The sequence below is a fragment of the Telopea speciosissima genome, chromosome 8, assembly GCF_018873765.1.
Source record: "Telopea speciosissima isolate NSW1024214 ecotype Mountain lineage chromosome 8, Tspe_v1, whole genome shotgun sequence".
In the NCBI taxonomy this organism is placed as follows: domain Eukaryota; kingdom Viridiplantae; phylum Streptophyta; class Magnoliopsida; order Proteales; family Proteaceae; genus Telopea; species Telopea speciosissima.
This window is the reverse complement of record NC_057923.1, coordinates 62,096,076-62,106,041: the sequence shown is the minus strand read 5'-3', so window position 1 is coordinate 62,106,041 and position 9,966 is coordinate 62,096,076. Positions and strand designations below refer to the sequence as shown.

At 38.3% G+C, this 9,966-nt stretch overlaps 3 protein-coding genes across 4 annotated transcripts; 1 reads left to right on the top strand and 2 right to left on the bottom strand.

Annotated features, from left to right (window-relative positions):
• Positions 1 to 209: 209 nt before the first annotated feature.
• Positions 210 to 3,013, bottom strand: LOC122638350 (pentatricopeptide repeat-containing protein At1g60770-like). The gene is made up of 2 exons (XM_043831268.1): positions 2,677 to 3,013; positions 210 to 1,620 (listed from the first exon to the last, which is right to left on the bottom strand). The coding sequence occupies exons 1-2, from the start codon at positions 2,974 to 2,976 to the stop codon at positions 514 to 516; spliced, it is 1,407 nt and encodes a 468-aa protein (XP_043687203.1). The 5' UTR covers positions 2,977 to 3,013; the 3' UTR covers positions 210 to 513.
• A 772-nt stretch (positions 3,014 to 3,785) lies between these two features.
• LOC122670360 (pentatricopeptide repeat-containing protein At4g01990, mitochondrial-like) lies at positions 3,786 to 9,300 on the bottom strand. Its single transcript, XM_043867202.1, has 3 exons — positions 9,291 to 9,300; positions 6,727 to 7,005; positions 3,786 to 5,425 (listed from the first exon to the last, which is right to left on the bottom strand). The coding sequence occupies exons 2-3, from the start codon at positions 7,003 to 7,005 to the stop codon at positions 4,187 to 4,189; spliced, it is 1,518 nt and encodes a 505-aa protein (XP_043723137.1). The 5' UTR covers positions 9,291 to 9,300; the 3' UTR covers positions 3,786 to 4,186.
• On the top strand, positions 7,278 to 9,301 carry LOC122670361 (beta-carotene isomerase D27, chloroplastic). Of its 2 annotated transcripts, XM_043867203.1 has the most exons (8): positions 7,278 to 7,468; positions 7,576 to 7,668; positions 7,781 to 7,885; positions 8,060 to 8,159; positions 8,263 to 8,354; positions 8,450 to 8,530; positions 8,724 to 8,792; positions 9,099 to 9,301. In XM_043867203.1, the coding sequence occupies exons 1-8, from the start codon at positions 7,343 to 7,345 to the stop codon at positions 9,237 to 9,239; spliced, it is 807 nt and encodes a 268-aa protein (XP_043723138.1). In that variant the 5' UTR covers positions 7,278 to 7,342; the 3' UTR covers positions 9,240 to 9,301. The 2 variants fall into 2 exon arrangements, with proteins under 2 accessions (XP_043723138.1, XP_043723139.1); XM_043867204.1 differs by lacking the exon at positions 8,450 to 8,530.
• Positions 9,302 to 9,966: the final 665 nt, after the last annotated feature.

Here is a 9,966-nt window from a genome sequence, read left to right as displayed (position 1 = left end):
TCTCTCTCTCTCTCCCCTCTTCACAAGAAATGACCTCTCTACCCCTCCCCTAATGTATGAATCACTTTTCGTCGCTCCTCATTGGTGCACTCCCCTATGCCACTCACTCAGAATCCTGTCCCAAACATAAATATCTAAATAAGATTGGACACATTATTGCTAGCAGCTTCAGTAAGGTTGAAAACTCTGAAGGGTAACATTTGTAAAAGAAAAAATGGCAATTTCCATTCGTGGTCATCAAATCATGAGTAAACTAATTCTAGCATCGACAAACTTTAAATTTCACTGAGTATCTGTAGAATTTGTGCCAACTGGCATTTTTCTTATTTGGGAATCGAGTTGAAATGCATTTCATGAAAGTGGCTTTCAACATCTCTTGCTTGGTTTTCACTCATCAAAAGTAAGTATAGCCTCAAAAGAATGATCCATCAGCGAACATAAACAACTTGCCTCAGAGACGACCATTGCAATCTGCTTTCCTCAACTGGCAAATCTGACCTTCCCAGCAGCAAATCAAAGTCTTCTCTGCAAAAGCTTAGCCTGCTCCAAGATCTTCTGGAGCTCCTCAGTGCTACCAACATCAATTTCATTCTCAAATTGCTTCATAATCTGATGTGCTCTTTCTTGGTACAGCTGCCATTCATGCTCCTCCACATCTAGAATAGCTTTCCTCAAAAACTTCAGTGCCAAATCCATACATTTGTTTTTCATATAGAAATCTACAAACATCATGAAAGTTGCAGAGTTGGGCTTCGATCCTCTACTTATGGCACCTTCAATAAGTAATTTAGCTTCCTCAATCCTTTCCCGCTTAAGGTAAGCAAGTATGACAACATTGACCAACCGAATGTCATAGGTCAAGCAGTTTGACTCCCATTCCTTGAAGCAATTTCTGAGTCCATCCAGATCATTCAGTCTTGCAAGGGTTTGAAGCATTGTGAGATAGCTAAGGTTGGTAGTCCTTGGAAATGCAGATTTTAAAGTTTCCCACACGCGACTAACCTCACTTGCTTTGCCAATACTAGCATACATGCTAAGGAGGAAATGAAAGGCAAGTCGATCCATACTTTTTTTTCTTCTCTCAATCTCTTTAAGAGCCAACTCAGCCTTCTCAAATAGGCCGGATGCAATGTACATGGAAGCCAGATTGGCGTACACAGACCACTGAGGTTCAATCTTTCCCCCTGCATTCATCTCCTCCACAACTCTCTCCATTCCTTCAGTATCTTTCAAAGAAGCATAACTACTCATCAACAAATGATAACTACAAAGATCTGGCACTATTTGTCTCTCCTTCATCTCTTGTGCCAGAAGGGGAACCTTCTCAGGTTCACCCAACTTCATGTATAGGGTCATCAGACTGTTATATGCAAAAGTTGTTGCATCGAAGTTTAGTTCCCTCATCTTCTTGACAAGTTCCATTGCCTTATCAATTATTTTCTCTCTACAATAACAGTTCAGAAGTGCCGCATAAGTGTACTCGTTCTTTGCAGGGTTTGGGAGCCCCGTAAAATATTTCTCTGCTGACATAATATCCTTGGTTCTGTATAGGAGATCTATTTTCTTTGCATTGTGACTTCGTGATAACCAAACACCTTTCTTTTCCAACCATTCCAATAGCTGCACAATAGAAACATGGACTAGCATGAACCATTGACTGTTTGGAAGGCTGTTAATAATGACTATATCTAGAAGTAACACTCTAGTTTTTTTTTTTGTTTGATATGTACTAAGTGATTCTGAAGTTTGATAGAGCAGGAACTGGTTCTTCAACTAACTGACTAGATACTTGATCAATTGGCGATGCAATTGGCAAGTGAGTAAAGAGAGCGTCACAAGCAACACACTCAAATTTAGTTGGCTTGGCTCAAAAGAATAGTATAAGAATATAAAAAAATTAGACCATTTGGTTGGGTGTGAAGAACAGTATAATTTTCATTGGTAAAGAGAAAAAAAAAACGTTTTCACTGAATTAAACAAGGTATTTTGAGAAGGAAACAACAGGGGAGATTTCAATGAGGAACAAAATCCACATTATTTGTGCTGTTTTGGCAGGAATTGAAGAAGGGTCATTTTAGCTACAATATTACCTGAAAAGAAATTTAAAAAAAAAAAAAAAAACCAAAAAATTAGATTACATCTAAATGCATCATCGACAAATTTATGATGTATAACTTTTTTTATTTTTACTTCACCTCTGACTATTCTAACTTCAATTCTAACCAACCAGACCTAATTTGCATTACAGGCTTTCTCCTCTTCTTCTCCTAATGGGTTCAAAAACTTGGGTTTGTATCATATAGAACATAGCCATGATAAAAGTGTTTTAGTTATAGTAAATTTGCTATATAATAGTGAAACCGTTTATCTAATGTTTTCCTTTTGTTTAATTTCATTTCTTCTTCCAAAATACAAGGTCGGGACTCGGAACTGAACCCATAGCCCAATAAGAAGGGATTACGCATTCAGTCAACCCTGTTCATGTTAGAAAATGTGAACTTAAATGAAGAAAACAATACTGATCAAGTAATTGTATCCAAAATTGAGAACTAGTTGCAGAAATGTTCATGACAACTAACCATCCGAAGTCAATTAGTCATTTTCTGTAACACAAAAATCGAATTTCGAGGACCAGAAAAGAGGGACCAGGGAGGTGGAGAGAGAGAAAATAGTTACCTGGAGGGCGTGATTGAATTGCTTGTACTTGCGAAGCTGATTGATGAAGCAGGTGATATCGTAAGTACACAGGGTCTTGCGCTCAACGTTCACCCACTGGTCCAGTGTCTGGATCACGCCTGCGCTGTTGGAGCCCAAAGCTGTGATTCGGTGATACAGAGAAGAAGCCTCTTTCGATCCTTTTAGAATGCCAGCCCCGATTGACGGCTTAGTCTGATTCGAAGACGTTACTGTAGACAGTCTTCTCGTCGTCGTCACCTCCTTAACCCACAGTAACACAGGCCTAGGGTTCCTTTGCATTTCTCTGTCTCTCTCTCTCTCTCTCTCTCTCTCTCTCTCTTTCTCTCGCTGTCTGTCTCTACTCTCTAGTTTCTCTACATGAATTTGGTTAGTTTAAGAACATTTGCTTATAAAGCGTTTTGGTTCATTTTGAATCGGGCCAGTTCTCTCACGTTCGTGTCTAGGGCTCCATGAGGTTCAAACCTTCTTCATTCCGAAATATAAAACTGAGAAAGAAAGAGAGACCGAGGAAAGAGCTCGAACGTTATTTTACAGGTCGCTTACGAGCTTCGGGTAGCTCAGTTACAAGCCCTGTTCCAAAAATTCGGTAATCGATCCCAATTCTGGATATATCTGAGCGGTCTATTTTAGGATTTTTGGGATCAGATCATTGGGTTTTTAGATCTGAGTCTAGGGTTTGGGTTTTTGCGACAGATTCCAACAATTTTAATTATAAACAGCTGAGACCAATTTGACCCAGTTCTTAGTTTAAAGTCATTGGTTACAGGGGGCCATGCCTGGGGAGAGACAGGCCCTGAGTTGAACTATACATCTATTGGGGTTTACTGGCATAGGCACGGCACAGTCTGCACGGAGAAGGAAGGAGATGAAATACTCCCCTCTTACTCAAGTGAGATTGTTCATGCTGGAACTAAAATTATCAATTTGATCTTTAATGACTTGTTAACTAACAGTATGAACTAAGTTATTTGAACTAAAGCAAATATTTTGAAAGCTTCCAATGGGTGGAAATTACATGATCTGAAATAATAGAAGATTAAAAATTCCACAGTTCAACTTGATAAAGACTCATAAAATACATAAGCTTCTGAAAGTTGCAGAGAAAAAGTGTTACCAAGCTTCCTGGAAATACCCAGTAACAAATCCTTGTGCATACCCCCACCAAACAAGATTTCAGATTAAATGTTAAAACCAAAATCAAATACAGATTTGATAAAACATCATCTGTTCTTCAACATAATTAGGTTACCCTGAGAACAAAATTATTAGATTCACAACCAAAACCGGGCAGCTTAATTTTTCCTCCACAGCTTATAGATTGCTTGATAAAAAATCTGACTTCTATTGAGCAAGAATCTGTATCAAAACAGTTTCAATCAGGAGTTATCAAAAACTCTAACCATTGATCATGGAATTTGCAGAGAACCATCAAGCCTCAAAAGAATCATTTGCGGGGTTTTACTTTAAGCTACTCTTTACTGACACTAGCCTAAGATGGGCAGCAGACCCTCTCAAGCAACTTCTTTGTCTCAGAACTCATCTCAATCCCATCATCTTTTATCCTCTTATGCATCTGGGAATCAATTCTACCAGCAGCAATATAAGTACGAAGCAGAGAGTCATAGAGTTTTGTATTAACACAGTCAACTTGCTTCAAGCTGTTGTAGAACTTCTCTACACCATCAACATTCTTCTTCTCCTCAAAACACTTAAGAAACAAATTTAAAGTTTCTTGGCTCAACTTCCAATCACTCTTTTCAGCTTTCACATTAGAAGCAGCAATGTCCACATATTTTAGCGCCAAATCAGGCTGCTGGTTTTTCAAATAAAAAGTCATGAACATCTCTAAGTTCCTGAAGTCAGGCTTGGCACCCCTTTTCTTGATCCTTTCACCAACTAACTCAGCATCTTTGATCATACCTTGTTTGAGGTAAGCATCTATAAGGACATTTGCCAACCGGATGTCATAGATTGAGCAAGCAGATTCCCATTCCTCATAGCACTTCTTAAGGGCATCCATATCTCCCAATCTGGAGAGAGCCCGAAGCATGATCAGATAACTACTGTTGATGGTCTTTGGGAAGGCTGACTTTAGAGACTTCCAAACCCGATTGACCCCCAGTGAATTAGAAGTCTGTGCATATAAGCTAATGAGAGCAAGGAATGCTTCACGATCGCGAAGGTTATCCATTTTCTCAAGCTCTGTAAGAGCTGAATTGGCCTTGTCAAATTGTCCTGCTTTAACATATATTGTTGCTAGGTTAGCATAAGTGGCCCAGTCAATTTGGATCCCCTCTGCATTCATCTCCTTCATAACTCTTTCCACTCCTTCAATGTCTTTTAAAGAGGAATAGCTGTTCATCAATGTATTATACACAAAAACATCTCGTGGTATATTCTTCTGCTTCATTTCTTGTGCTAGTTGGTGGACCTTCTTATGCTCACCCAAACTCAAGCGTAAGCACATGAGATTTTTGTAGGCTAAAGTAGAAACAAACTTCAGTCTTTCCATCTCCTTGAATAGGGCCATCACCTTATCAGCCATTTTCTCCTGGCAGTAACAGTTTAGGAGTGCTCCATAGGTTTCCTTGGTTTTTGAAGATTCCTTAAGACTGTTAAAATATTGTTCAGCATTAGCTACTCCCTTGACTTTTGATAGAAGATCTATACGTATTGCATGGTCTCCATGCGTCAACTTCCTACCCCTCTTCTCTATCCAGTCCAACAGCTGCATGTAGGAAAGAAGTATATTAGCGAAGTTCCAAAGATTGAAACTAAAATAGTTGTTACTATCAATGCAATTCAAAAGAAACTTAAGAAATACTTCAGATTATATTAGTATTAGTTTTCTCAAGGCTTGCTGCCGTTTAGTCCACACATATGACATACCCTAATCCGTTAGTTGCAGACAAAAATTAGTTTATAGCTAAGAGCTAACACCCTGGATTCAACCAAATGCTGTGCCTTACTATTCACAACACACTTGATGTTAGCTCTATTTGATCTGAAAAGTAACAATATAAGTACAATTAACAGATATATGATAAAAATTCTTGAACTCATGCTATCTTGTACTCTCTATCATTTTGCTTCTATTCTTTTATTAAAAAATTCATTATGTACACATAGTATGGTGCGGCATGTTGGGTGGTTAAGAAGCGTCATATAAATAAACTAAGTGTAGCGGAGATGAGGATGTTGAGATGGATGCGTGGCAAAACTAGGAAGGATAAAGTAAGGAATGACCATATTGCAGCTGAGTTGGGAGTAGCTCCTATACTTGATAAGCTGCGAGAGAGTTGTTTGAGGTGGGATGACCATGTTCAACGGAGGCCTTGGGATGCTCCAGTTCGGAGGAGTGATGTGATTCAGATTGAAGAAACTTGAAGAGCCAGGGGTAGACCTAAAATAACTTTAAGCGAGGAGGTGAGGAAAGACATGCATAGCTTAGGTCTCGGATCTTGTATGACTTCGAATAGAGTTGATTGGATAGCAAGGATCCATTTAGCCAACCCCATTTATTTAGGATAAAGCTATGTTGTTGTATTCACTCAGAAAAAAAAAATGTTCAAATTGAATAATTCCAACTCATATTCCCCTTTTTTTCCTAATGAGAGACCAATTAATTTCTTTAAACTGAAGCAGACAAACAATCCATATCCACTATACCTACTACTATCAAGATTAAGATAATTAGCCAAGTCCTCAAATACCCTGCTCAGATCTTGCCACGAAGGCAAGTTCCTGAGCCACATTTCCCTGGTTCTACAAGCACAATTTATAAAACTTGGCCAAAACATACTCACAAGCATTCCTAATACCCAGTAAAATCCTTGATAGATACCATAACCATGGCCATGGATAATCTAACATTGAGACGCCCTGAAACTGTCAGAATGCAATATACGTAGAACTCAAATTTGTCCATCATCCACTAGCCCTATTTAGCTCCACGAACAAACTAGGAAACGAAAATTTGAAAAATAAACTCAATACATTAAAGTTATGTTCTTAAAAATGAACATGAACCTGGATGGCGTGCTCGTATTTCTTGTACTTGCGGAGCTGATTGATGTAACCGATGATCTCAAACCTCCGAACAGCTTTGCCCTCGCTTACCCATTCGTTAAGAGTATCGGTCACTTTACCATCGCTGCCGCCCAGAGCAGACAATCGACGATACAGAGAAGTCTCTTTATCTTTGACCGCAGACGACGATGTCTTTGTCACTGTCGCTGTCGATAACCTTCTCATCGACGATGTTGCTCTCCACAAAATGCTGCTGCAAGCTTTCTTCCCCATTTCCATCTGTGTGTGTGTGTGTGTGTGTGTGTGTGTATGGTTCGGGGTTCCGGCTTTCAACCTTTCTTACCTATACTATGGTTTAGCTAGGGTTTTGGGGACTTGGAAACAGGGAAATCTAAAGTCTGAAGATATGGTACGAGTCCACTAGGCAGGATCAACGGTCTACCATTTTTGTTTTAACTTCCAAATTAACTAAAAAGTCGCACATGTGAGTTGCGTATTTTGGAATTATTAGCTTATCCCACGCCAAAGGCATGTAAAAATGTAGAATTTGGGGAATTTGGATTCAATCACCACAGGCCGGGAAGAGTAGTGAAGCAGAGCTTCTTCTTCTACTCTAATGAAGCTTCTCGCCCTTTGTCATCCCCCAAACTTCTGTTCCCCTCCACAGTATTCCCTTCGAAGCAAATTTCAGCAGAAAAATACTAGCTTCTGCGTGTCATGCTCTTCAATTGGATCCGAATCGGTACGAATTCTTCATTTTTGTTATGTCTCTGCATTATTTCAATCACTTTCTCGATTTCTCGATTAAATTTTCGTTCTTTCGCTCACCCCTTCTTTGTTGCTTTCTAGGGTAAGGTCACAACCACATCTTCGAAAGCTGAATACAAGCCAGGCATTATCGATAACTTGCTTCTTACTTTGTTCCGGAAAAAGATGGTGGCGGTACGTTGATAACATCTCGATTATTGTTTAAACCATTCCATTATATTTTGGTTTCCAATGTGGTTTACTTGTTATTAAAGTGTTTTACTTCTTGCTTGCAAGGGTTATACAGGAGGTTGAGTGGGATTCTGAGAAGCCTGGATATGATGGACTCATTGAAGTGGTAAACTGTCTTATGATGAAAGGCCAAACCAATTCTGAAACTCAGGAATCAGCGGTATTTATAGTTACTAATGAATTAACGTAACAATCTTCAAATACTGAAATACCAAACATAGATATGTTTATTGAGGTTCAAAACATTCTTGGTTAAATATCTATTTCTTGTAGTTTGAATTTCATATGTTGTAATCGAAGGGTCTTGACCAACTATGCCTGTGAACAATGGCAGGTACGAATTTTGAAATCACTGTTTCCTCCGTTATTATTAGAGCTTTTTAAAATGCTAATAGCACCTTTAGGTAGCGGAAAAATTGCTGCTATGATGGTTGGTGAGTATTCTGTTTTTCGATTATCTGTGCAATGAAGTTATTGCTCAATTGGCTTTTTTTATCATCTCAAGTGTAGTGATCATCAAAATTTGTGTTTTTGAAGCAAGGGTAACTGCACTCTCTTGCCAATGGCTCATGGGTACATGCAAGGTTAACGCCATTGATCTTCCTGATGGATCATCTTGTAGAAGCGGGGTAGTAATTAGCAGTTCGCAACATTTTCGTATTATATGGCTGTTGTTCATTCAGTGAAACTTATACCTTTGCCTTCAATGGGATTATTCATATAGGTGTTGATAGAAAAATGCAAATATTTGGAAGAAAGCAAATGTGTAGCAATTTGTATAAATACATGTAAACTGCCAACACAGGTTAGTGTTTATTTATTTATTGGGGATGAACCATCAGAATGCATAGGTTTTACTTTCTATTTTACATAGAAAGGAGATGGAGTTAACCTTGAATGCATAAAATCTGTCAAATTCACCTTTTATACTTATGTTTAAGAGATCATCTCCTCATATTCGATTCCTTTGAATTGTTTCTACATGTTTGTCCCTCCAGACTTTCTTCAAGGACTACATGGGTGTTCCTTTACTGATGGAACCTAATTTCAGTGACTATAGCTGTCAGGTAAAATGGTTCGCTGGTCAGTTATGAAAGCTTTAGATTTGATGTGTTTGATGTTGTCTGTTTCAATTTCCAGCAGCTAGCATTGACACCTTTTGTACTAAAAAATGACTTAACCGTATCTTATGTCCAAACTAGACATTAGTTGTGAACTAGAGACAATGTCACCTGTCTAGCTGATGCTGACAAATATTTGGGAATTGAATTTACAGCCCTATTTTTTGAAGCTAATGTGATGATTTGTTTAACTTCATTTATCGTCTAGAATGCGCCACTTATGGACTAGTGTGTTTCAATTGTGTTTGGCAGTTCCAGTTTGGAGTTCTTCCTCCTCAGCCATCAGAGGATAAGACCCTCAAGGAGCCTTGCTTGGAAATGTGCCCAAATGCTTTTCAGCATCAAGGCAGAGGAGTTCTCAGAGATGAAGCACAATGCTCAAAGGTAAACTGAATCTTTCCTCTTCTCCTAGGGACATTGTATAGCATTAATTATGCGCTAAACATCTCTCTCTCTCTTTTCTTGAGTTTATGAGTCGATTGTCATAGCTCTCCTCTTTTTTTTGTTTTGTTTTGGATGCCACTCTCCACCCTTTTGGATGATTCCAAAATAATATATCAAAATTTTACCAAGTTTGGGTAGAGAATGAGTTTAGCAAGAAAAGTAGAATCCTATTGTAGAAGGCTTGTTTGGAAAATTGATCCATGTATCAAACGAACACACTTCAGCCCTGTTTGTTTCATTGTGAAATTTTCCTGCAAATGATATTTTAAAATAAAACTTTGACACCATGTAAAGATTGTTCTTACTTTTCATTATCATTTTTTGCATCTAATGTGAAATGAACAGCAGCAAATCATATATTACAGGAAATTTTCCTCTCTCAGAAAATCATATTTAGAAACTCATAATCAGATTTTGATAAATAATCAAAATAAGTATTGAAGAGAATGCTAACCAGTTATGTAGCCCATGCACCAGCATGGTAGCCAATGAAAGTGCACACAGAGGCATTGGTTTGGATGCGATTTTCGATTTCACTGGGGCCTGAATGGTTGTTTCGTGCACAAAGGCGTTGTTTGTGTCTAGGCATAAGAACCACCGGTTACTGATCTTTTTCACATAAATATTTGCTATTTGACAATTTAAAACATATTTTCTAAGTATTTAATTTAATGAA

Excerpts from the sequence above, each read along its gene's own strand:
- LOC122638350 (XM_043831268.1), bottom strand. The coding sequence starts at position 2,976 with ATGCAAAGGAACCCTAGGCCTGTGTTACTGTGGGTTAAGGAGGTGACG. Across the intron at positions 1,621-2,676 it reads AATTCAATCACGCCCTCCAG|CTATTGGAATGGTTGGAAAA; the intron begins GTAACTATTTTC and ends TCTATTGTGCAG.
- LOC122670360 (XM_043867202.1), bottom strand. The coding sequence starts at position 7,005 with ATGGAAATGGGGAAGAAAGCTTGCAGCAGCATTTTGTGGAGAGCAACA. Across the intron at positions 5,426-6,726 it reads AATACGAGCACGCCATCCAG|CTGTTGGACTGGATAGAGAA; the intron begins GTTCATGTTCAT and ends TCCTACATGCAG.
- LOC122670361 (XM_043867203.1), top strand. The coding sequence starts at position 7,343 with ATGAAGCTTCTCGCCCTTTGTCATCCCCCAAACTTCTGTTCCCCTCCA. Across the intron at positions 7,669-7,780 it reads TCCGGAAAAAGATGGTGGCG|GAGGTTGAGTGGGATTCTGA; the intron begins GTACGTTGATAA and ends AGGGTTATACAG. Across the intron at positions 8,531-8,723 it reads CATGTAAACTGCCAACACAG|ACTTTCTTCAAGGACTACAT; the intron begins GTTAGTGTTTAT and ends TTGTCCCTCCAG.